The sequence below is a fragment of the Acanthisitta chloris genome, unplaced genomic scaffold (genome assembly GCF_000695815.1).
Source record: "Acanthisitta chloris isolate BGI_N310 unplaced genomic scaffold, ASM69581v1 scaffold17826, whole genome shotgun sequence".
NCBI lineage: Eukaryota > Metazoa > Chordata > Aves > Passeriformes > Acanthisittidae > Acanthisitta > Acanthisitta chloris.
The window spans coordinates 17705-44665 of record NW_008679984.1 but is presented as its reverse complement, the minus strand read 5'-3'; the positions used below and the strand labels follow the sequence as shown (position 1 = coordinate 44665).

Sequence of the window (26961 nt, the reverse complement as noted above, 5' to 3'; positions counted from 1 at the left end):
GGAATGAGGGATGAAAGGTCCAGGAATGGAGGGGACAGAGATTACAAACAGGAATAAGCAAGGAGAGATTGATTTCCTTAGATGCTGTGAATGGGACTAGCTGCAGCCAAGCCAGTGTCCATGCCTTGAAAGCAGCCACAAGAATATATTTAAGAACTAGGAAGAAACTGCCTGACAATACCTTAGTGCCTTAGTTAGAGCTCAGTGCATGACAGGGAGAAGAGATGACTCAATTATGGCATGGAAGTACCTTCAGGGTGAGACCCAGTGTGGGATAAAGAGATTTCAGTCAGGTACACAGAGGGATAAACAAGAACCAATGGCTGGAAGCTAAACCCAGAGAAGGTTAAAGCAAGGAACAGGGCACAGGATGGAGAGGGAAGGATGAGCAGGAGGCAGAGCTCCTGCTATCTGCTGGGGAATTTGGGGCCAACGAGGCCAGTCCCTGCCCTGACACAGGACTCTGTGCAGAGGCACTGGACAGGAGCTCCTGGCCTGGGTGGTAACAGGGGTCCTTGCTGCCTTTGAAGACTGTCTCTGGCAGAGGTGGTGGGCAGAAGATGAGACAATACTGAGAGGATGCTAGAGACATCACAGTTCACTCTGCTGATTTACTCCTTACAACCTTATCCCTCCCACCACAGCAAGCTCGAGCAAACAAACCTCTCCCATGGCTGTGATCATCTCTCCCTACGAGCCACAGCAGGAGAGAGGAATGGGAATTGCATCCAAAACACACTCTCGAGGAGAGGTGAATTCACACACACCCCACAGGAGGAAGAGGAATACTCATACCTGACTCCACAGCTCCTGCTTACTCCATCCTCCCCATGAAATCCTATCACCCTGCCTGAACTATTGAATGAGCAGCAAACCAACAGCATTAACAGCATCAGCAGCAAGTGACACATCAGCAAACCCCCCCTGGCCAGGCCTCTGGGCTGTGCTGCTCCCACAAGGACATGGGATCGAACGTCCCTGACGTGGGCATTGCTGTCCTGCTCTCAATGCCCTGGGCACAGAGTCACACTGCTGGGAGCAAGCAGGGGCCAAAACGGCCAAGGGGCACTGAGAGAATTGGTTAAAATCCATCAGAACATTTGGAATTTATTTCCCAAATACAGTTAATTCAGTGGGGAGCTTTTGCCCAGCTCTTCCAGTGCTCACTAGGATGTTTAGCCATCCAAGCCTGAGGTTGTTTCCCATTGACCATCTACACTCACCTGCAGCTTGGGCAAGTTTTCTCTCTCTGTGGCAGTTCTGTAAAGGGGAAATGCTCCCTGGGACACTTGGGAGAGCTGTGCCTGGAAAGCACTGGGTGAATGTAAATTATCTGTGCCAAAGACATTCCAAAAAGGCAGAGCATGGCCTGCCTGGCCACCTCCTCTGGGAATGGGCACAACAGCCCCACAGCAGCACCAGTGTCTGCTGCAGGGCAGCCCCAGCATCCTGCACAGCATTTTCTGAGAGGCTGAACTGATCCCTGTAGCTGGGAAGGCTCAGTGCCTCCCAGCTGGCTGCAGGAACACCCTGGGGAGATGGAGAAAACGCTGATCTGCTCAGATCTGACATTCCCAGCAGCAGCTGGAGCAGAGGCAATGCTCAGAGTGCCCTGGAACAAACCCCTCTGCCTCCTGCAATGCACCAGCTCCCGTGTCTGCCCTTCTGCCACTCTGCTGGGGTGACCCTGGGATCTGCCCCAGCCACTGCAGGGGCTAAACCACTCACCATTATCCTCCCAATAAAGGGCTGTTTTTTTTCAGAAAAGCAGAGAAGTGGCTTTACAGCTTTGAGTGTTAAGTGCCTTTTTAGTCAGAGCAGCTGTTCCTCTCCTCCAAGCTCTCTAGAAACCCTCTTTGGTTAATCCCATTGACTCCAACGATATCTGCTAATTGCATATTTCCCTGCAAATGAAGCCAGTACATCTGATCTGTGTACAGATCCCTATTGATACTTCATCTCTGAGGCTAGACAGCTTTGCTTACCTTTTCAGAAGGGAATTTGAGGAGGTCTAAGCTGTCCATGCTGTTCCTTTGGAGTCTCTTTGGCCTGGCCCCTGTAAAACAACACACTCTCACATCAGGGAGTCACTCACCGACAGCACAGACTCAAACCATGGCTCAGCCTCTGCTCTGGTGAGCTACAGAGTCAAGGAGATGGGATATTGCAGCTGTGCTGGCCTTGAGATTCAAGTGTGGGGTTTCTCTCTGTTGTTTTGGGGCTTTTGGAGAACACTCAGCACAGTCAGCACTGGCTTGGGCTGCGTGAGGCTTTCGCTATCGGATCAGGAGCCGCGTCACGTTACGACCTTGAGCTCAAACGAAGTCTCTGGAATTCAGGAGGTACAAACTCCACTCTAAACCACAAAAGTCATGGGACTGGCACTGAGAAAATTCATAACAAAAATACAGTTTGATCCATCTGGTAATTTGTTGCTTTATCTTCATGTTTGTAACTCAAAGAATGTATCTGGGACTCAACTTTGAGCTTTGCTTGACAGTCACAAGGGCTGGAAAACTAAGTGAAGGAGCAAATATTTTCTAACTATCACAAGCCAAGCCTTAAGGGGAGAGAAACCTTGCCCTGAACCTGACAGAGAAAACAAAATTTGGCAACATTCATGATATTTGTTTGAGATTTCACAAAATTCATTTTAATGGACTATTCCAACAACAACAGAGTGGGTGAAACACAGTTCAGCTCTGATTTTCAAACTCTATGTCCATGGTCAACCTGCTCCCAGTTGCTCTTGCCTTGCTGACAAACAGCCCTGGACTGACTCCACCACATCTGGGAAAGCTTCTGCCCTTCCACCCTCCTGCTCTCCTTCCCTGATCTGTCCTGAAGGCTTCAGTTTAGCTGATCCCCACATGACATCCCACACCAGGGCAGAAACCAAAGCTCTCTACTCAAGGTCTCATGACAACTTCCAAGCTTCAGGGGAAATCCTGGGGGTGGAAACCCATCCCCATGCTGAGCCCTGGGAATGGAAACCACCACAGAGCTTTGTGTGGTTCCTGCAACAGCAAATTCCCCAAACCCAACCCTTCCACCACCACCCAACAGCACCTTAGCTTGCTGCAGCAGCTCCCACAGGCTCTGAGCCCAGAGTTGCTCACTTAACAGACAGAAGGCACAAAACTCAGAACTCAAGACTGACTGTAAGCAGAACATGGTGATTAAGTGCAAACAGGCTCCAGGTAGCAGTGATTCCTGCACCAACACATGTCCAGCTCTGCAGGGCTCCAGATGTCTTCACATCTGTATCCAAACTGCACCAACTCCAGATGCATCACTGTCTTGAATTCAGCCTTGCTCAGCCTCATGAGGTACAAGTTCAGACCAGCTGGGACCTCAGCAAGGGTCATGTACACACATCACATCTCAGTTATACATGACCAAGTGTTAATGTCTCTGCCCCTCACTACCCTGATTTACTTCTTGCAGCCATAAAGACTCAAATCAGCAAAATATTTCTGCACATTTCTACCTCTCTAATCCAAAAAGCACATTAGCACCAGCTTCATTTTCAGGTGATTCATTACCAGGCTCTGAGTTCAGAGGGACTGACATCAGGGTTGGCGAGTGGGAGCAGAACAGATATTGATGTGAATACACAAGAGAGTGATAACCTACAGCCTTGTGTGGAGCAGGGAGGTGGGTCTGCTATAAAAGTCACCTACAAACACTTGATCAGAGGTACCTTTGGGGTTCAGAGTGATGCCCAAGAGGTGAGGCCAAGCCCTGGAAGTGAGTGTGCGTCACAGCTGCTTTTAACAGCCACTTCTAGGAAAGCAAGAAAGCAGCAAAGTGTGTCCTATTAGATAAACAGACACCATTTCCAGCTGTCTAAAGAGCTGTTAATTATACACCTCCGTCCTCAGGTGCTCTGTACATTTCCAGCAGCACTAAACCCCTGGCCAGCAGCCACTAATTTCTAATCTGAGACACTCTCCCTTCCCCCTTGCTCATCTAACAGGCAGAGTGAGCTGAGCCTACCCCAGCAGAACAACTTGTCTTCTTCACTTGTTTGCATGCTGCTGTCTCTCTGTTACTGTGTGGGTTTTACACACACTTGAGCTAAGAGAGGAAGAAGTTTGGCATTACAAATGCAACTCCTGAGCCATCCAACTCAGCTGGTTACTTCCAGGAGGAAACCCAACCAGTGCCAGGACCGAACGCTGTCCCCACTCACCACGAGCTGAGGTTAAACAAGCAGCAAGAAGAATTGAGAAGGTACCTATCACTCAGGGCTACCAGAAACCAGATCCACACAGGCAGCAACTCCCACCAGACTCATGGGAGCTTCTCCCCTTTACTCCACAGCAGCCCACAGGTACTCATCTTGCAGGAGAGCAGAGGTTTTCATACTCACAAGTGCCCCGTGACAGAAGTCCCACTAACTTTGTGTCTCCAACCAGGACATTCCCTCAGATGGCTCCAGATGTAACTTTCAGCCTCCTCCAAGTTATTTTTCCCAGTAGCACCACCCAATACTCAGCCAAAGTTGAACTGTTCCTCTCTCCCCTCAGTGCCGATCAGCAGCAGCCGCGGATGTGAAAGATGGAGCAGCTGAAAACTCAGGTCTGTTCCTCTGGAAGGTTTTTTCCTCTCTCTCTCTCCAGCATTTATTGGCATGTTTACCAAGGCTGCTGCAGAGCAACGGAAAACCTCAGGGACATTTCTAAATGCTCTCTCTGTCTTGAAGGTTTACTGAGGTCTCTAATAGAGCAAGTCGAAACCTTCTTGTGAACATCAGCTGAGCAACACTCCTGACTGGCTGTATTCATGCCCTGTTTTCCTGGAGCTCCTTGGATGTTATTCTTCTCTCTGCTCAGGGGGGCTGTTTCTTTTTTAAATATTTTTTTTTCAAACTCTCTTCCTCCCCCACCCATGATCTCAACACCCTCAAGAGCCAAAGGGATTTTTGATTTTTGGCTTTGGTTCCTGGGGTGAGTTTAACGGTTCTCACATTCTTGTATCTCAAAACTTGATGGAGCTGTCACCTTCCTCCTTGGGAGGGAGCAACAGGCTCCAGGGAGGGGGAAGTTCACTGCAACAGAGCAGAGGGTGATGCCTGTGTGCTTATCTGCATGTATGAGAAGAGAAGCTTGCCTGGAGGACAGAAGGTTGAGTGGAGAGCGCAACTTCCATTCCAGGATCTGAAGGGGCTCCAAGGAAGTTGCAGAGGTTAGGAACTGCAGGGACAGGACAATGAGTAATGGGCATAAATTGAAAGAGGGAAAATTAAATCAGAAGTTTTCCCTGTGAGGGTTGTGAGACACTGGCACAGGTTACCCCTTAACATGCCATGAGACATCCTTGCTTCCCCAGCTCCCTCACATCCTCCCAGCTCACAAATACTCCCTATTCTTCTAGTCTTTGGGACACTAACCCAACATTTCCAGGCCACATACCCACCTAGATCCATCTTTTCCCCCCTTCTGCACATCCTTGTGCTACCTGCAATGACATGGATACAGGAACTTTATCTACAATCAGCCAGAAATTTGGTAGTGCACCATCTGCTCTCCTTGGGCTTTTTAAGCTCCTCAGTAGAGCTACATGGATCCTGCATATCTGATGGAGGCTGAACCAGAGCACTGACATGGTGCATGCAGCAGGCACAGCATCTTCCTCCCATTTTTCTCCTATCCCTTGGAATCTGCCACCAGCTCCATACTGCCTGGGCAGGAGCAGTATGGTCTCCAGAGGCAAGGACTCTATTCCTGTGCTAGGGACAGGCTCTCCAACAGGTAAATTCTTGGGTTTTGGGGTGCAAATAGGGGAGAAATCATACTGTCAATATCCTGAGTTGGAAGGGACCCACAAGGATCATCAAAGGTCCGACTCCTGGATGCTCATGCAGCAAAAACTCCCTAGCTGCTCCTCACAACAAAGTGAGATGCAGCCACAGAAAACACAAGGAAGCTTTCTCAGAGGATGGTGATGGGATCATCCCACAGGGACGTGCAGTAGGGCAGAGCTGGGCAGACAGTGCAGGCAGAGTTTGTCCCTGCACAGACAGGCTCCACATCCACCAGGCTCTCAGGATTTCAGCTGACAAGATCGAGCAGAACATGTGTAGCAGCGACTCAGGGAGCCCTGCCAGGAGCTCTCATCAAGTTGACATGTGCTTTGATAACTCCTAGGCTCTCCCCCATCTCCAGCAGCTCCGAGAGCTGCCTACTCCCTCCCGGCTGGGGCCAGAGCAGCCCCCCCACACGCAGCTCAGGAACACACTGGATCCCTCTGGCTGGCTCTACCACAGGAAGCACAATTAAACCTGACAGTGGACTCCAGAGAAGATCAACAGGGAAAGGTTGCGTGGCCAACATTAGTCCCTGCTGCCTGCAGTGCTCCAGGGGAGCCACTGTGGTTACCCCACAGAGCACAGGCTTTGCCCCCCAAATTACACAACAAACCTGCAACGAGGACTTGCTGTATCTTCATGAAAAGGTCATTTCCTCTCTGCACCTGCATTAACCAAGATATTGACTTGTCTTTTGTGTGGGTTCTTCCAGCCCTGGACAGTGCCTTCCCCAGTTTGTATAGCTCTCAGCCTTCCAGACCTTTGATTCTGGCAGACAGCTCTAAATATTGCCCACTATAATTCAATGAGACCAGCCAGCCAGTTGGTTGGTTGGGGTGGAATACTGGTCTGCAAAGCCTCCCAGGCTCTGAAGTGACAGTGGAGATACGGTCCAGCGAGCCCAGTGCTCACAGAGCATCTCAAATCATACGCTGCTGACATCTAATCAGGGAAGCTCTGTCAAGCTCATGCTCCATTATTACAGCAGAGCTCTTAAAGAGGAAAAGAGGAGGGGGGGAGAAGCAAGCACAGCAGCAAGAGAAGAAAGAAGTAAAAAAAAAAAAAAGCAGCAGCCTCCAGTAGGACAAGCATCTCATTTAAGGCTTTAATTAGTCTTCAAACACATAATGGATTCTGGCACTATAAATCCACTTGACCTCTATTATTGTCAGCACTTGCCTGATAAATGGTGGCATTTGTTTTCCCAGTTGTTACTGGGGTAGAACAATACTTTTCTCTAAGAGAAAGCAAATAAAATCAGTTATTTACAAGGACTGAGCCATAAAATGCTGGAGCCAAGCTGTTGTGTCGATCCATGGGAAGGACCATCTGCTTCCCCCCAGTGCTGCAGGCAAGAAAGGACCAGGGAATCCCAACAGCTCTGGGTCCTTCTGTATTTCAGAATACAGCTAGATGGGCACAACAGTTTTCTCCCTATCACTTATTTGAGGGTTTTCTGGCTGCCCAGTCTAGACAAAAGCCAAGAGCAAGGATAGTGTACAGCAGGAAGGAGAGTACACATGGAAATAGTCAACCAACAGCTAAGGGCCAGGGAAAGCTGTGGGGAGGTTGTTTTCCATGTGACGACACATCAGACTTCCTTAGGAATGCTCTGAGCCCATGCAAGGTCCTCCATTCTCAGCTCTCCCTGCCAGAACTGGGAGCCACAAGGATAGGAATGATCCTTCTGCTGGGAAGACTGGACTCCAGCTCTGATGAGCTATACCCATTGGCACATGGAGCACAAGCTGAGCAAATATCAACCTCCCTGAGCACAGCAAAAAACTGATCCAGAATAAGAATTTTGCAGGTTTTTTATTTAGTGCCGAACCCGTTCCTTTAAAGAAAAGGTATAAACAATGTGTGGCAACAAAGAGAAGTTCCTTTTGAATCAAGATGCTCCTGGGGCTGACTTGGCAGAGGATGCTCTGTGTATGTGTCACCCGAGTTCTGCATCTCCAGGATCCAGTCTGACAGCTGAGCAACTGCCTGAAAAATCACAGAACTAACAGTAACACTGCACAGCTACGTGGCACTCAGCAGCCCTGGGGTGTTTGCTGGCTGCACTCAGGGTGAGCAGCTTGCACAGAGGTCTGTCAGATGGGGACTAGCTTTTCTCTAACCAAAGCTGCAATCAGGCTCATTAGCACTTAAAGCATTGGCAATTCAGGTGAAACATGAACTACTTTGGGGTGTATTTGCAGAAAACCCAGAGCACCCAATCATGCAACTCTTCACAGCCAAATACAAGCCTTGGAGCTTGTGGGAACTTGGAACTATGTCAGGCACAGCCTCCCCTAGCCATAACCTCCCCAGGCAATTGTCTGCTAACAGATCAACAGTTGTGGGGACAGGAGGATCTTTGGGGAGATAAACTGAGCTGGGTGGAGCAGGCTGGGAGGAGGCAATGTAACCTCGGGGCTGATTCAAGAGCAGTGTGATAGACTTGGCAGGAACACCTGGCTTGCTTCTAAGGGCAGGACTTTCTCTGCCAGCATACAGCAGAGTCTCATGACCTCCTATCTTCCATTATCAGCTTGTGTTGAACAAGCAAAGATCAAAAAGAAACCGAGTTTCAGCTAGAAAGTGACACACAGTAATTAACATAAGCAACATCTCCACCAGCCAGACAAGGCCAAAGACGTGTCCTCCAGACTCAGGGAGGGCAGAGAAGGAGCCACACACGTGGCAGCTTTGCAGCCATCAAACACTCATGGGAAAATCCTCCAAAGAGAAGAGCAATGCACTTGATCCTTCCTCCTGGATGCTGTTGTCACCAGCCACCAGCTCAGAGCAGACAGGCACTTCCCAGCTATGGAGTTTGGCTGCCCACACTGGGCTGGGAATGCATGAGCCCTGTCTCTACAAGCTGCCAGGTGTTTTTGCTAAGCAGAGATTTGTTGTTTGAGTGCTTGTCCCTGCCAGTGAGGAGTCAGTGGAAGGATTAGGCTCCTAAGGTTAGTCAAGACACCTTGAGTGCTTTGGCACTTCACTGAGCAAGGCAAGTGCTAAAGCAGACCATGGTCAGCCATAAAAAACCTTGAAGAGAGAATAAATAATTCTAGGTGGGGGGAAAAGACAACTTTCTCCTTTCTTGCTCTGTGCTGCATAAAAATACAGTAAGCAGAGGCCTCTTGTTCCTCATGGCAATACTGTCCTATTGGGCAGAGCATCACAACCATAGGCATTTCCTACAGTCTGGAAACTGTGTAAAGTGCATTTGGGAACCACACAGCACACACCAGAGCTGCTGGAGTCTGGAACAGCAGCCAAAGGGAACTTCAAGCTTCCCAGAACTGACAATTTCCAAAGTGAGCTCTCCCCACAACAAGAGATCCCTTGATTTGATGCATGGCTTTGCCAAGAGCCACGTTGTGCTTTCTCTGCCACAGCTGTCAACAACTGGCCCCTTCCTCATCCTCTTCCCCAGCACTTGCAGTCTCCCCTGGCATCAAGATAAAACAAGCACCTGAGTTTCACTAGCACAAAGTCTTCTCCTCCAGTCCTGGAGCATTTGCTCTGCTGTGAGCTCAGAACTCTTGCTGTACCTCACACAGGTGCAGGGAAGGAGATTCATGTACACAGCAAGAGGAGAGAGGAATGTTAAATACTTCTTAATGCTCTGAGAAGAATATTTAAGAACTTCCTAAAGCCCATACTGGGGCAGTCTGAAGTGAGTGCTCAAATACTCAGTTTAAATCCAAATGACTCAGAGGTTCATCCCCCCATCACTGCTGCTGCAATGATTTAACAGTTGTAGCAGCAGAGGTTACTCAGATAGAGAAAAAACTCATTATAAAGATAAGGAAGCCTTCAGAAGTCCTAAATCTTCACTCCAGAATCCTCCCATGGAAGCAGCACTCCTGGCCCTCCTGCCCTGCTCCCTCAAGCAGCACACACACAGGTCTTTTGGACACCTTACTGGGAGACACATGGGAACATTTGCACTAGCTCTGCTCTGAGCACCTGCTAGAGCACAAAAAAGCAACCAGCCCCCCTTGCATCCTCCCTGCCACCTGGCCAAAAGCTACTCTGCTTGTCAACACCCTCATCCACCAACCCCCTGTGTAAGCAGGTACAATGCACCAGCACAGCCTCAGGCTTTCATGTTCACAACGACAAAAGGCTGAGCTGCAGCCCAACCTGCAGCTCCAACGGAGCTGAGAATATTGAGTATTAAGCAGTTGGAATTGCTGCACTCAGTCTGAGTGGTAAGAACAGGGCAGGTTCCATGCTGGAGCCGTTAGGGATGTGATCTTGCACTCGTCTGCTCAGCAGAAGGCAAATGCTCCCTAGACAGTGAAATTGCAGCCTGAGGGAACAGGGCTGTCCCACTGTCAGGATGATGCTGGTCTCAAATGGCCACAGCTCTCAGCTGACAGCCAGTTTTCCACAGCAGGGTTGAGCAAAGCACAGGAAAGGATCATCCCTGACCCTGGGCAGCATTGGCCCCACGCACAGGCTGGTAGGGGGGAGCAGCATCCCTGACTCCCTGCTTGCATCAGCAGAGAATGGTCAATCCTGCCTATTTCAGCAGCCCTAAACACTTCTGAGGTACTTCAAAGGTATTTAAAGCAAGCAAACAAAAAAACAAACAGGCTGGCAAACATAAAAGCAGATTTCTTCCATCCCTGTCTGATTGATCCAAGGGTTCAAAGATTCTTGTGAAGAGGCAAGCTCAAAACTGTATTGAGGATGCAAAGCCCCACAATCAAAGCCCCACAGAGCTGAGCAGTGCTCAGGAAGGAGTGGGATTTCATGCCCACCTGGGCTCAGCTGCCCACTGCAGAACACAACCTGAAGCATATCTGCCTCATGCAGGGATAAGCACACCCAGCACGGAGCCTCCTGCACACCCAAGGAGCAGAGCAGCCTCATGCCTACCATTTCTCAGCAGAAGATGAGCAGAAAGTGGGAGAAATCAGGCTCACAGCTGAGTCCTTTCCTGCCCTCAGAGCTGTTCAGCACAGCAGGGCAGTGATGTCTGCAAACAGCACAGAAACCATGCCAGGAACCAGCTTACAACGCTCTGAAAGCATCCACATGCCAACGCCTTCTGGAACACCTGCATCCCTCCCCACCTACACCCAGCTGCCAGGAGAGGTGTTGCTTAGTGTCTCCTAAAACTGCTACAGCCATCAGAGATGATGGCTGAGGCTGACATGCTGCTGAAAGCAAAAGAAGAGCAGCCCGGAGTCAGTGTTCACTTTGGAGAGGCACAGAGGCTGGGCTGGGCAGCTCTCTGCCTCCTGCCCAGCACCTCCACCCCTTGGTGGGTGATCCCTGTCTCTGTAGTCCCCTCCCAGCTGGCAGGATGGTGCCAGCCCCCCAAGGCTGAACTGGCATGAGGAGGTGGTAAAGAGGGGAATGCTGTAAGGCAGCACTGGTTAGCACACACCATGGAAATACCCCAAAAGCACAGCCAGGAAGGGTGGCACCAGGGCTCCCATCCCACAGCAGTGCCGAGGGCAGGGCTGGCTGTTTGCATCCTGGGACATCTCCCAGCACTGCTTCTTGTCCTGGTTGTCTTTACCCCAACAAGACAGCTCTCTTGGACCCACCCCGAGGTCCCTCACTTCTCTCCAAAGGCAAAACCTACCAGTACTCAATCCTTAACTTGCAGTGTGTGGAAAGAGGACAAGACCATTTTTCAGGGCCACATTTTTGGTTGTTTGGAGAAACAAACGCAACAACCTCTGTTTATTTACTTCATGTTTTAGCTACTCTCCAGCTTCCTTCAGTTTGTTGCTTTAAGCTCTCTGTGTTTGTGTTGCTCCACAAGGTCGTTGCTTTCACAAGACTCCTGCAGCACTGCCCCACTCCCCTGGCCTCTAGCTTTGTCTTCTGACGTCCAAATACTCTCAGAATATTAATTAAAGTCACAAAGAATTCAGCAAGAGGAGCCAAAGCAGCAGAGGGAAACATCAGGCACTCCTTGCACCCCCAGGTCCCCCAGGAAGGGCAATGCCCAAAGCAGAAGTAACCTGTGAAGGACATCACAGGGATGATCTGGCTTAGCCTTTGCTATGAAGCTTTATTTCACCTGCTTGATCAAATTAATGTGTTTTATAACAGCTCTGCCTTATCAGATGATTTTAGCATCCTTAGGAATATGCAGTTTCAGAACCTTCAGCAGGGAAAAGAATCTGAAGGGGGAAAAAATGGAAAGCTCTTCTTTCTCACCATGAGATTTGTCGACATCAAAAGGTTTGGCTGGTTCAGAAGTCAACTTGAATCTCAACTCCCTCACCTGCTTCCTATTACAGAAACAGATGTTCCTCTTGCTGTAAATTGCTGCTATTAATAATATCAATAATTTTGCTTTTCTAATCATTTAATAGGTGCACAGGAGGGTACCAAAATTCCTGGCAGCCATTAAATACATCTCCCTTCTCTGCAAGGGCCCAGAGACACATTGGTGGCCTCTCATCCTCCACTGAGGTTCAGAAAAAGAGAGCTGAAGCCACGACAAAAGCCAAAGAGACACCAAGGGAGCCAAGCTCCTCTCCAGACCCATTCTCTCTCCAAATCTCTATGCAACAAGGACAGCACCTTTCCCACCTGAGACATGTGTTCAAACCACACAGTGCTGAGCCAGGTGTAACACTCGCACTCCTTCCCTGGGGCAGGATGCTGCTGCACAGCCCCAGCCCTCAAAACATGGGGGCAGCTGGTTTTTACCTCCCCAGCAGGTTCCTAGGACCCAGCCAGGGGCAGTGTCCCCCACACTCCATAGAGGAAAAGCTCAGCTCTGTGAGGTCCCTCCCTCTCTGCACTGCAAGCCCCAGTCACTTTGCTGGTTTTCCTCCTGAGAACGCTTTGTCCTTCTGTTGACAAACAGCCCCAGCCTTGGGAATGTGAGCAACAGCAGCACAGATTAACGAGGTCACTGCAACCTCCAGAACAGCACTGCCTCGACTGCAGCTGCTCAGACCCTTTCCCATCCTCCTGTGATCACACAGACCTGCCTGGCTCAGGCTGAGGAGAGGAAAAACACTCCTGGCTCCAGATGTTAACCCAGCACAGCACATCTGGATCACAGGAGGGCAGCGAGTATGGACATGCACTGGCTCTGCCATGTCCTGCCTCACCCCCAGAGTGAAGCCCATGACTGGCCAGGTTTATGTGGCTTAAGGAAAATCCCAACCCTTTGGTGTCACACTGAGTCTCCTGCTGCGAGATGCAGTCGGTGGGGCTGTGTCACCACCAGGCTCAGCTCTCCCCAGGAAGGGATCTGCTCAGAACAAGACCCTCCCTGACCCCACAGTGCACAGCAGAGTCCAGAGCAGGCGACACCCAAGCCCAGATTCACTGTGGAGTGTGTTATGACAGCAGAGACTCCCTTGCTCTACTTTTTCAGTCACTTCCAGCTTAGCAAAGGTTGTGCACTCCTGATTGTGCACGAGCCAGACCTGCCAAAGCCCCTCTCCCTGCCTGATCCTTTCCACCACAGCTCTTCCACACAGCTTGCAGAATTCCCAGCCAGACACATCTCTGCTCTGGTGCCCACACAGTCCTTGGCACTGCCCTCCTCCTGCACCCCTCCACTCCCAGCACAAGGGACCCAGCACTCCAGCAGCTCTTTTCCTCCACAGTTCCCTCTGTCCCAGAAACAGCACTAACACTGAGGTTCATTTCCTGTTCCCCTTTCACAACAAAATCACTGACCAAAAGGAAGCCCCTAAGGAGATGCCAGGAATAAGTAGAAGGCTCCAGCTAAGTTTTCCAGAAGTTATAAAGAGGAGTGCAGAAGGAGGCTGAGGCAGCTGCTGTGGCCTTCATGGCCTCTGAGGCAAGAGCTCAGCTCCACTGGGCCACGGCAGGACAAGCTGCTCCCTCACCACAGTTCGATTTCCCAGGAAAAGCTTCAGCACTGACGTAGCAGGTTACACCTTTGAGATCAATACCAAGAGCAGCCATGCCCAGCCAGCCCTTCTCTCCCAGAGCACAGTGTCTCAGCCCCAGCATCATCTTCTCCACGTCAATCCTACCAACACAGTGCCTGGGAAAACGTATCTGCACTAACAAGGTCATATTTAATCACTCAGCACCTCCTGGGATGCAGCTTGGTGTGTGTGAATTAATAAGTCTGTCCACAGCACAGAGCAGCCAGCTGGAATGCCCAGGCACCCACCAGTGTCTCCAGTGGGCAGTCCCAGGACAGGCAGATGGTCTCCAAGCTGGGGGTACACACCAGCAGAGGCAGAACAACCCAAGGTGCAGTGCCCTGAGCAGATCCATTTGTCTGCCATGACCCAGTCTTGACGCATCTTGTTTCCAAGCTCATCACTGCAGGTGTTCAGGGGTGAGACAGCACCCAGTGTGCTGATGCTCACAACCTGCTTTCAGCCCATGCCCTAGGCTTGTTCCTGGGTGTTAATCAGAGCTAGAGCAGCCAAAAATCCCTGCCAGTCACTTCTGAAAGGCTGTGTTATCAGCCACAGCAGTTACAAAGGGCCCTGCAGAGCTCTGAAAGATACAGAAGCTGATTTGCTGCATGGCACGTGGAATTTTATTCCCAGTGAAGATTAACTTGTTCTGTGCCTTTATTGGGGGATCCTTCCCTGCCCTTACAGCTTATGGAAAGCACAGAGCAAACACACCACGGTCTCCTTTCTGATAAAGGCACTGATAAGCTTTATCTTGCTCTGGCATTCATATTTCCTGCTCACCTGCAAACACCTCTCCCTCCCCACACCTTGGCTTTCCAGAGACCTTCCAATGCCACCAGCAGCCCAGAAACTCACCTTGTGCTTCATAGCCTGAATAGTGCTGAGCTGCACCCATGTCCTCATCCCCAGAGCCCAAGCCAAGGGCTGACCTGAGCTGGGCCATGTTCAGCTGTGCTGTCAGTTCCCCATTCCGGTCCCCGATCTGTGTGGAAACCAACAATGCAGCTGGTTAAAGGGATCATGCTCCAAACAAACCCCCCCAGTAAGGCTTTGCCAGTCCCACCTCAAAGCAAACACACAGCTAGCCAAAAAGAGAGCTTGGAGACACCCTGAGAGACCACAGAGCCCAGCTTTCAGCATCAAAACCACTCTCCAAAGCTGTTCCTCAGTGATAACTGGGGAGAGGGTCTGTGCATGCTGTGCTGCTCCCCAAAACACACTTCTGTGCAAGGAACTCAGAGGGCTCAGCTCACCCACTGCCACAGAACTGAGCCAGAGCTCAATGTGCCTGTCTGGTCCATCCTGTAGCCACACATGGCTTGGCAGAGAGCCCTGGAACTCTCAGCCCCCTTCCTCAAGCATCTCCATAGTTACTGAGCACCAGCCACGCTGCTCTCAGCCACGTGGGCAGAGTCACACCAGGGTTTGGATGCTCTGAAAGCCCTTCTCTCCTGGCTCACATCCATACAACTTTGAGTTGTTCCTAGTGAGCTACCCACACAAGACTCCAAAAATCTTTTAGAGTCCACATTTTTTCCAGTTTTCCACCTCTTACTGGCCTGAGGCCAAGGAAGCTGATGTTTCGTGGTTGGGAAGAGATCTGACCAACAGCTCCTGCTACTTAAGATGGGGAGTCCTACAATATCTTGAGCTGGAAGGGTCCCTTCAGGATCATCAGTCTAACTCCTGGCCCTGCACAGGACACTCCAACATTCCCACCCTATCCCTGACAGCATTGTCCAAACACTCCTCGAGCTCTGTCAGGCTTGGGGCTGTGACCACTGCCCTGGGGAGCTGTTCCAGTGCCCAAACACCTCTGGGGGAAGAACCTAATATCCAATCTCAACCTCCCCTGGCACAGCTTCATGCTGTTCCCTCAGGTCCTGTCACTGATCAAGAGAGCAGAGATCAGTTCTGCCCCTTCACTGTCCCTCATGAGTTGCTGCAGACCCCAGTGTGTCTCCCCTCAGTCTCTTTAGGGTTGGACTTAATGATCTTTAAGGTCTTTTCCAACCCAGCTGATTCTATGATTCCTCTTCTCCAGGCTGAACAAACCCAGTGCCCTCAGCCACTCCTCACACAGCTTCTCCTCCAGACCCTCCACCACCTTCATGTCCCTCCTTTGGTCTCTATCTAATACCTTTAAATCTTATATTGTGGCACCCAAAACTGCCCCCAGGATTTGACATGAGCTGTAGGACATGATGCTGAGTCCTCCTCAAAGTTTAACCAAAGACAATCACCAGCAAACACAGAGAGGTCACCCAGAAACTGCCTCTAATCCTCAGAGCAAGAGCAGCTCTGTGACAGAGGAGGACCTTGGCTGTCCCCCTGGAGAGCCCTGATTCCTTGGTAAATGCCTGGCAGCAGCTCTTTTGTGGTCCTCGGCGATAGACGACGGCGTGAGCCGTCCTAGAACAAAATCATAAATCCCCACATTATTTATGACAAAGCCCCAAGAGCTAGTAAAGGGAGGCAGATCAAAGGGCTTATCACCAGGCATAAATCCCCCTGCCAATTACAGGAGATTTGCTGTTGACATCATCTCCAGAGAAATTACTATGTCCTGGTTAGGTCTTACAGTCCTTGATGCTCTATTAAATGCTTTCCTGACTCCCACTCATTGCAGATCATCTCCAAAGCCCTGTTAACAACCAAGGAACAGACTGGCAGGACAATGATCCTGGGCAGGACCTACCACACACACACACACACACACACACACACACACACACACAGCATAGCTCTGTTTTCTGCCCTCAGCCCAAATGTCTCAGCTTCCCAGGAGCCTCCTGCCACACTCAGAGATGACAAAGGTACTCCAGAGCAGTGTCCCAGAGCTGGGGCAGTTTCCAGGGCTTTTAGGTACATGCCCCTTATTCCAGCTGTTTCAGAGGAGATTTTTCAGTAGCCTCTGATCATCCTGCAACACCTTCCAGTGTGGTTACCCTGAGAAGATTTCATTTGGATTCAGGTGTCACTGTTAGACTGTTGTTGGGGAAGAAGGGGGAAAAGGTGATGGGAAGTGGGTTACAAACAGCAGTATGAAAGGGTTTAATTTCACAAGGGCTAAATGCTGGTGCTTGCCACAGCAGCACAAGCAGACCACTCATTCCCAAGGCTAAAATAAATCCTTGGCTGGAACAGAATCACTGCTAGAAGCCAGTGCAGGCTCTCCTCAAAGGGACAGTCTCTGCATGCTCCACAACTAATGCTGGGGGGACTATATCAGCCACCTTGAGCAACCTACTCCTGACATGGCCTGGAATCAGATCCAGCACCCTGAAAACCCCCATGGGTTTCACCTCTACCCCCAAAGTCCCTGGGACCACCAGTGCTCATCCTCCCATCCCTCCTCATCTGCACAGAGCTGATGTCTCACTCCAAGGACTCAGCCCACACAGCCATAGCCCAAGCAAACTAGGGCTGGAAAAGTTAATTTGTCCTAAAATGTACAGGGCCAAGGAACACTATTTCTTCTGTGAGTCTGATAAGTATAATTAAATCTGTAATTAGGCTGCTGTGTCAGCCTTACTCTGAGATTTAGCCAATCTAATAGACAGGCAGGAGAACACCCAGTGCTCTTACATATGGTGATTTCAATTAGTGCTTCAAGAGGGCAATTTCTTCATCTGGGGAAGACTAAAGAGGCCACAGCTGATTTCCTCAACACACTGGAAAGGGCACACAATGGAATTCTTGCTTTCTGCACTTCTCAGCCACCTAGAAACACTGCAGGTTCCTGCAGCAGGAAAGCTGTAGTGAACTTGGGCATGGCACCCCAAATGGTGTGGCAGGGGCACAGGGCTGGCTGCAGGCTCTGTGTGGCCAGTGACAGCACTGAGAGGACACTGCTGGAGCTCCCCACCTGGCAGCTCCACTGAAAGGAAATAGCTTCTTAAACATACACTCTGCTGCAGCACAGGCCACAGCAGGGTTAGAGCACCAGGCACTGGGCAGGAGCTGGTCTTGTACCCTCCATGTGCTTAACCAGCCAGCAAATGCAGCCAGACCTCAGCTGGAATCACCAGGTCCCTCTCAGTTGGCATCTCACAGCTTTGTGCTCAGAAAAGGAGAATCTGACTAACAGACTGCACACCAAGAGGTATCTGAGCTCCTTCACACCTGCTGAGTGCACAACACCTTGGCCAGCAGAGTGGACAGCTAGTCCCCAGGTCCTTTCTCACCCAGGAATATTGGGTAAGAGCAAAGTGCAGCTAATACATTCACTGTAATTATAAGGGGAAAGCTGGGAGCCTCCCAGAAAAAGAATGTTTTCCAGCCAAGCTCTGCAGTTCCTAAGGACACCACTGAAACAGCACGTAGAGAAGGACTTTCCAGAGCAGCCACAGCACTAGAAGATCTACATTAATATAACTTACTGCCATAAAATAGCCTTCCTCTCACCAGGGGGGACTGGTTCCCCTCTGTGCTGAACCAGCATCTCTTACCTCTTGGGAGATTTCTAGATGTTTTCTTGCAAAGTGCAAAGCTTGTTCATGGCTCCCCAGGGAGACATAGGCATTTCCGAGACTCCAGCAGGCTCTTCCTTCTCCCACCCTGCAGAACAGGAAACTGTCAACCACAGAAATGCTGGGCAAAGCTCAGCAGCCTGTTCAGGGCCTCCTTGAGAGCACTACCAGCCTGGCTCATCGCTGGGCTTTCACCTACACAAAGGTTCTACAAAGGAAAATGAAATGTGCTTGGATGTCTCAAACTCTTCCTGCAAGAGCAAGAGCTAGGGATGAACAACAGCCTCAGAATCAGGTTTGTACCCACAGTGGCAAAGAACTAAGCAGTGTAGCAAGGGCCCAATGGTTTGGCTTCATTGGGGAGCACCAGCCTGAGAGCAGGAGACAGAGCTCCTGTTTTCGCCTCAAACATGATATGAGCTCCTGCTTCCACCTCTTCCTCTCCAGAGATGTTTGATGAGTCAAGAGGGAACACAACATCCAACCCTTTGGTTCAACAACAGCAAGAGCTAAAGTAGGAAGAAGATGGCAAGGAGAGAGCACTGCAGGCAGGCAAGAGCTCCAGCAGCTCATCACCAGTGTGCACACACGACCTGGAACTGCCCCCAGCAGCCAAGTGAATAGTGACTGATTCCCACAAGGTCTCCAGGGCACTGCTGCTTATTTTCCCAAGCCAGGGCAGGGAGGTGAGTGTGGAACCTCCCCTGACCCCCAGCCTGGCACCTCTGTGCCCCTGGAGCTTCAGCACCTGCTTGCAGGAGCAGACAGAGCCCTCCTGCTCACCAGAGCCTGCTGAGCTCTGTAACAAGCAGATGTGGGGGGAGAAGGGCTAAAAAAAGCAGCTGGGGGCGCAGGGGGAGGTTCAGCATGACTGCAACTCCCTTTTCAGAGGTTTGGGCGGGTTGATCAGCATTTCAACGTTTTTCTTGTCACCCTGTTCAATACCTTCTGCTCACAGGGTGTGTTCCCAGCAGTGCAGGAGCCCACAGCCCTGCACCCCCACAGCATGATTCACCCTGGGGTGGGATTATACCTTCTTCGAGCACTTACTGGCCGGGTGGTGGCACAGCTCTCCCAACCTGATGTCTCTGCTCCATCTAGTGGAGGACACTCAGCTGCCAGGAGAATTCAGCATAGAGCTGAACAAGCTGGCTGCAAAGTCACTTCAGCTGCAAGAAGGGTCAGGATCTCAGAGTATCCAAGAGAAAGGGATAAACTCAAATCAAAAAAAGAAAAATTAAGAGGCCAAGCCTCCTAAATAAGAAGGAATGAGACCAAGAATCATAGTATGTTAAGGGGTTGGAATGGACCTTAGAGATCATTTAGTCCCTGGGCAGGGACATCTCCCACCAGAGCAGGTTGCTCAAGGCTTTATCCAACCTGGCTGTGAACACTGCCAGGGCTGGGGCAGCCACAGCCTCCCTGGGCAACCTGTGCCAGTGTCTCATCACCCTCACAGGAAAAACTTCTTCCTGATACCTAATCTAAATTTCCCCCTTGCAATTGCTTTCAAGAAGCAAAATACATCAACTCCACATCCTCTATGTAACATCATTTGTTTCTACATGGAAGTTTCCAGCATCATCTCAGAGCAACAGGACAAAGCAGCACATGTGTACACCCTAACCACACAGTTTCTAAGGCAGCTACAATTTTTGTGCCCTTGAGGAAGCTTTAGAGGGCCCTGTGAGATAGCACAGCAGCAGCCACGTGGCAAAGCACAGAACACAAAGCATTTTCTTCAAGTACCTCTTGTTAGAAATCTCACTCAGCCCACACAGACACAGCATTAAGGGCACAATCTCCAGGTTTGAATGACATGCTGAAGGTGTCAATCATGCCACACTTCTGACAAATGCCTAGACCAAGGCCTGAGTTCTGAGAGATTTCTAATGACTTTCAAGACTACACTTCACTGCTATTTAACCCCAGCAACAGAGAGCAGTAAGGCAGCAGGGAAGGTTCAGTGCTCTGCACCCAGCAGAGCAGAGAACCCTGTCCTGAGGTGCTCCTTTACCTGTCTCCCAGGTCCTGTGCTATCACCAGGTGCTTCAGATGGTACTCGATTGCTCTTTCATAGTCTTGCAACAGTGTGCATGTGTTTCCAAGGCTGTAGCAAGCCTGAGCTTCTACTGCTTGGTCTTTGAGTTGTCTGGAGAGTTGGAGTGTTTTCCTGCAGGGAACAGGTGGGAATGAAGAGACCTGGTCAGGCAGCCACCACTTTGGCACACACTGTGTTGCAGCTGATGCCTGTCCCACCCTGTGAGCTCAGGTGGATGTATCACCCACCACTGCTGAGCACCACACATGCCATTGGCCTTCAGGTCCCTTGTCACATCCCCCTGAGCCTAAGGATTCACTGCAACAGGCCAAGATTCCAGGGACCATGTGCCCCAAGTCTGTCCCAGCCCTGGCACTTACTTGTAGTACTCAGCAGAGATGTCAAACCTCCCGAGGAAGATGTGTGCGTTGCCCAGGTTGCTGTAGGCTCTCCTCTCAGCTGCCTTGTCCCCAAACTCCTTAGCAATGGCCAAACGCTGCAGCAGACACAGGGCAGTGAGCACAGGTGGCCACTGACCACTTGCTGTCACCCAGCAGCTTCTCTGGGACATCAACTCCTTGCTTTGCACAGCTCCCACTCAGCCAGGTAGTGCTGCCCCTGCCTGTCAGGGCTGGATGCAGCAAGAAATCTCTCCCTCTTTTGCAATGCAGCATCAGGAAAGGCCTTTGGAGAAGTGGCCCAAATTGTCCCCCAGCATTTAAAAACCATAAGAGCTGTGACAGGGCTGAATTTCCAGGGTGCTGAGCACCTTCCCCTGCCAGGAAACTGATACACACGCTGAAATAGAAGCTAAATTGCCTGTGAATTGGGGCAGGGACTGTGTCACCTCACCCCTCCATAAAGCTTTAGAGAAAGTTATTATGTTCTACAAGCAGCATTTATTCTTGATCAACAGCTCTTTCAGCAGCTTAATTAAATTCATGGCTTGCATTTATTAAAATCGAGACTGAGACAAATTAAGAGCAGAAAAAACCTTGCTAGACCCAGCTGCAGTTTGCCCTTGGATACCTCCTTCGGTTTCCAAGCCAACAACACCCTTCCCTCGAGCTGCTCGTTAGGGGCTGATGGGGATTGGAGTAAGGTTTGCTCAGCATGAGTTAGTACAACAGGGCCAGACCTGTTGTACTGACCCACAGAGGAGGGAGAAAAACAGCTGGGGGAAACATCTCCAGAGGTCTCCTACCTCCTTGTGGAAGGCTATAGCTTCACTGAAGTTGCCAAGTAAGTACTGGGTGTTGCCAAGGTTGCCATAAGCACGGCCCTGAGCAGCTCTGTCCCCCAACTCCTTCACCAGGGACAGGTTCCTCCTGAAAGACACCAGAGCAGAATGTCCAGTGAGACACAGTCAGCACCCTGCAGGGGACACAGTGAGCAAATTTGCACATACAGAGAGGAGAGACAACCCTGGAGAAGGTGTTTCCCTCTCAACACCTGCCCTGGGCACAGTCACCCCTTGCAGGTGACAGTGTGGTGACACAAGCTAGAGCAGCTCTGGGAGCTCCTGACTCTTCCCTTGGGCGGTGGAGAGTGGCCCCAGCGATGGAGACACAGGATCCATCCTCCTGGAGGCCAGCAGAGAGCAGCAGGGGCTGCAGAAGCTGATTGAGTTCAGCTTCCAAACAGCCCTGGAAAGGAGCAGACTATTGAACTGAATTGCATGACCACAGCTCAAACCACAGCAAGTTTCAGCAAGGCAATGGCAGCATGAAGTTAAGCTCAAATTTTATAAAAAGCTTCTAGTCCTTTTCTCACCCTCCTCTGAGATTAATTCATCATCACAACTTGATATCTCAGGAGAGCATTCCTAGTTCATTATAATATGCAAATTCTCAGGCAGTGGCCCTGTTTTCCCTGCAGGACAAAGGGTTGGCCAAACTTGGATACTTACTCATAATACTCTGAAGCTTTCTGCAGTGTCTCCTTGACTTCTTGGGGCAGGTAGCCTGGGTCCTGGGCCATGTTCCAGGATAAGTGCTTTCCCTTTGCATGGTAAACATTTCCTATATTATACAGTGCTCTGGCTTCACCTACCTAAAGGGAAGAAGAACAGGGAAGAACTTCACATTCCAGTGTGGACCTTTCCACTGCTGGGCAGTGGTGCTCAAAGCCAGAAACCACATTTTCCTCTCCCCACCTTCACCCTCGTGGCAGATGTTACTGCCAGCAGCACAAGACCTGTGCTGGCAGCCAGGAGGGAGAGCTTTACACTCCCCCTCCCTCCGAAGTCCACCCTCTCCAGATCACATTTACTGACTTGCAGACAGCTTATTCTTAAAGCCAGGAAATATTTCCTGTTGGAAACCATGAGCCAATTACCTTGTCTCCCTGCTCCTGAGAAATGTCCAAATGCCTCTGGCAACAAACAACAGCTTCATCAAACTGCCCAAGTATTTTCAGTGTATTCCCAAGGTTGCCACTTGCTTTGGCTTCTCCAATGCGGTCCCCGATGGTTCTGCAAGATGAAGGTGTTAAAGAGCTCACAGACTTTTAGTCACCAACTGCTAGAGGCAGATTCAAGCTGCAGCAAGCACATGCACCACATCCAGCAGCTCCCAGCACTCACACCTGGCTGGAGAGCTTCAGACAGGCTCCCACAGTTCTCAAGACAGATCCTTGTTCCCCGTTCTGCTGTCTCAGGTGAACTGCTCTAATGACTTCAGGGGTACTTACAACACCTCCCCAGTGCCTGAGGACAGAACTGGACACTGCCCTGCTCTTGCTCCAAGCACTTTCCTCACATCCACCTCCACCTCCCTGCTCTGAAGGTAGCTGAACTATTCTCACTGCCTCCCGAGTTCTCCATGGGACAGTCAGCCCCAGGGCTAGTTTTGGATGCTTATCCCCTCAGGCTGTTGGGTTCAGACCACACAGAACTTGCTCTAGCCTGGAGAGGTTGTGTGTCTGATGAGGATGAAGCAGTGCTGCCATGCTTACCTAGCCAGGGTGAGGTCATGTTTGTGGTACTCCAGGGCCTTGGAGTACTCCTTTAGGTAGAAATAGGCATTGCCCAGCTGGCTGTAGATGGCACTGAGAGTCTTCAGGTCTTCTGTCCCCACCTGCACTGCTGCTTCAAAGAAGGCTGCCCCAGCTTTGAAGTCCCCAGCCTTGCACAGCCGCTCTCCTTCCAGGGCCAGCTCCAGACACGATGCCTCCATTCTGCCAAAAACAAGGCCAGCATTTCTAGAGGAGTTTGACAGCAATGCTCCCACACTGCTCTGCAGTGGTCACAAAGTTCACTTCATTGTGCAACTTTAATCTTCCCCTGGGCACGAGACATGGAAGCATCCAGATATGGAAGCATTCCACTTCTTGTGGAAGGTGTCCCTGCCCATGGCAGGGGTTGGAATGAGATCATCTTTAAGGTCCTTTTCAACCCAAACCACTCTGTGGTTCTGTGATTTACAGACCACATATGCAAGCAGCCAAAGGCAGCCCCTGGGCAGGAATCTGGACGGGAAACTCAGCTTCTGGCTCCAAGACACTCATTGCAAGAGTAACGCAACATCTGTTTTCCCTCCAGCTGGTGCAGAGCACAGAAGCCACATACCAGGTATCCACACCTGCAGCACCTTCCCTTGGGAAACACAGAGGGTAGCCAAATTCTAACATGTTTCTGTTGGATCCCAGAGAAAACTGTGCAGACTTTCTTGGCTGAGCAGCTCCCAGCACTGTGTCTGCTTTTCATTAACTCTCCTGCTGTCACTTTTTCCACAGGCACTCGGCACGTTAACCTCCAGCCCAGCCTTCCTCCCATGCATCCTCTGACACCTCTGGCAGTGGCACATGCCATGCCCTCAGTGCAAGCACTTTGTGAGCAGTGACACTGCTTCAAGAGACAGCAAACATACTTCTCTGGGCACTCCAAGTCTTCTCAGAGTTACAGCTGTCTCTGTTAGACCACATGCATCCAAAGCTCTCCGAAGGACTGAGCATGCATGGAAAGCTGACACTGGAAATATCTTGCCTGTTGCATAGCCAACCCCTTCCTGAGGTGGATGGACACAGCATGTTCCTGCTCCTCTTATTCTGACACTTCTCTCTGCTCTTTTTGGCTTTTTCATTTCTGCTCAATGTATTTTTAAAAGTCAAAACTATCTAGGTCAAAGGTTGACATCTGCCGAGAGAAAACACAGCTCACTCGTCCAGAGGCACAACAGCAAGGGCCAGGCAGGAGATAATGAATGCCCAGAGGTGGTTTCTGTTCTGTTCTCACACAAACAGCACTTGGAGGAAGTTTGTGGTACCCAGACCATGTTGTCTTGCCCATTTTTTTTTAGCCCTAAAAGATGCTTCCCCCAAAGCCACCCACGAACCAAGGCTCAGCCCCTGCAGCCAGGAGCTCTGCAGACCAAGGCTGAGGTGTGGAGGCTAAGCACAACCTGACACAGTGCACCCACACACCTTCCATGGACACCAACTCCCAGGCACAGATCCTCCTGCTCCAGGTCTGCATTCCCACATCTTCAGCCCAAATCCAAACCAGCACTCGCCTCTCCTTCCCACAAAGGGGCACAGGGAGAAACACACATGAAATGCCAATCCTGACACATTTTTCCTCCCAACAGGCTCCCTGAGCCAGGAATCACAGCCAGTTCCTCTGAGCAGTGCACAAACGGTCTGAAATCCAACCCCGTTTGCCTGGCAATGTCCCTGCTGAGTCGGCTCTGGATGGTTCCAAACTCCCAAAACTTGGCAACTCCACAGCATCCTCCAAAGCAAGACAGCTCACAAGGACTGCCCAAACATCATATATAGCAAAAGAGCTGCTTTCAGACCTTCCTTCCAAACATGCCTGTGACCTCTTCTGCCTCTCTGTTCATCTGTCCCCAAAACCACTAAGTAACAAGAGGGAGAAGAGGATTGTGCAGCAGCTCCTGGGAGCTCTCACCTCAACCTCCCACACAAATATTTGATTCCAAGCTCACTGCAGAGCCCATATTTGAAGGGTTATTTTACTCACACATTTTACTGGCTTGCAGTGCCAGTGCTGCATCGACTTCTGTTTGATAGGGGAAACAAAAATAGCTTTAACTTCTCTCTCTGCATCCTTCTAGACCACATGAATTTACCAAGAATGAGCTTCTGCCACAGCATGTTGAATTAGAGGGACCCATTTGGGAATCATACCAAACTCCCATCAGTCCCAGGGCACATCCATGGTTTGTAGATCACTACAGTTATTATCTAGTGCCATCATCAGGTCTCTGCTGATACACCCCAAACAGCTGAAAGAAGGTAAAGACAAGCAACACCTTGTACTCAAATCAGCAAGGTTAACTTCAGGCAGCTTAGTGCAGATGAATTTGAGAGGACCTGAAAAACAGGAATGAGCCACTATGACAGGAGTTAATGTTGGATTCCAGTTAGAAGGCAGCAGAGACAGAAGCAAGTTTCAGTTCAAATTTCAACACAAACAGAACTCTCCCCAATAGTCAGGATCTCTTCAAGGAACTGAGATCACCAACTGCAAACAGCCTAAAAACTGAGCTGGAGACTGATTTCCTTAATTCATGGCATGGCAGTCTAGCTCAGATCAAACCTGTTGTGTGATCTGAGTGGTTTGAAGTGAGCAGCAACACAACCAACTACATGCTCCCAGGGTGGCATCTCACTCATGCCACATTTGCCATAACCACAGGTGGATGCTGTGCCTGGGAGCTCACACTGTGCCACACTCACACTCTCTGGATGCTTTCCTGGTGTTCCCATAGTAACTGTTGAGGCACAAGGCACTGCCATGACCTGCCAGTGCACACAGCCCTTAATTAAAATCTGTTTGTCCTTGTCCAGGCTGCTCTGCAGAGTGTCTGACTGATCTAATTAGCATCACTGCTGGGATTGGGACCTGAGCAAACAAGGGGAAGGGACAGGTTTTTTCCCTGCATTACACTCTGCCAAGCCTTTGCTGCATTGGGAAGGGACAACAGGCAAAGATGGCAATTATAATAGCACAACCCACTTGTAAAACCCTCCTGTTCTTCCCACATCCTCAGGGCCACACAGCCAGAGCTACTTTTGTGAAGCACCTTTGCATGCAGTTCAGTCACTTCAGGCTTAAGAGCACTCAGAAACACAATGCCAAGGGCAGAGGAATCAAGAAAAGGTCAATGAACAAACTCAAGCACATTAAAGCTCCACTTACAACAACTTCCAAAGGTCACAGCTCAACTGTCCGTGAAAAATGACTAAAAGGGTGAACCTGGCCAGAGCTACTTTTGTGAAGCACCTTTGCATGCAGTTCAGTCACTTCAGGCTTAAGAGCACTCAGAAACACAATGCCAAGGGCAGAGGAATCAAGAAAAGGTCAATGAACAAACTCAAGCACATTAAAGCTCCACTTACAACAACTTCCAAAGGTCACAGCTCAACTGTCCGTGAAAAATGACTAAAAGGGTGAACCTGAACCACCTTTACAGCAAAGGGGTAAAGAGTCAATGACAACAGACTCAACAGGGTCTAAGCTCTCCCCTACCTCTTCTTCTGCATGCTGTGCATTTTCTGAGGAGAAACCCAGAGCTCCAAGCCACTGGCAGAAGGAAGCAGTGAGGCTGAGGTCTACTTGGGACAATTCTGCAGACAATCAGGCTCCAGGCTTTTGCAGATGCTGGTAGCATCTTCACATCTCCACATCAGGCATTGCTCTCCAGCTTCCAACTGGTCTCCAGTTTTCACTTCATCTGTACAGGCAACATTGTCATTAAGCTAAGAAGCACTGCTTATGTT

At 50.2% G+C, this 26961-nt stretch overlaps 1 protein-coding gene across 1 annotated transcript in view; it reads right to left on the bottom strand.

Moving 5' to 3' along the window:
* Positions 1-26733, bottom strand: part of GPSM1 (G-protein signaling modulator 1) — a 47787-nt gene extending 21054 nt beyond the window's left edge. The window contains exons 1-10 of the mRNA XM_009077552.1: positions 26711-26733; positions 23173-23394; positions 22555-22690; positions 22127-22269; positions 21422-21545; positions 20598-20713; positions 20194-20349; positions 18156-18264; positions 14560-14686; positions 1986-2056 (exon numbers count right to left, since the gene is read on the bottom strand). Coding sequence (XP_009075800.1) covers positions 1986-2056; positions 14560-14686; positions 18156-18264; positions 20194-20349; positions 20598-20713; positions 21422-21545; positions 22127-22269; positions 22555-22690; positions 23173-23394; positions 26711-26733 — 1227 coding nt within the window. The remainder of the gene's footprint in view (positions 1-1985; positions 2057-14559; positions 14687-18155; positions 18265-20193; positions 20350-20597; positions 20714-21421; positions 21546-22126; positions 22270-22554; positions 22691-23172; positions 23395-26710) is intronic.
* Between the last annotated feature and the right edge of the window lie 228 nt (positions 26734-26961).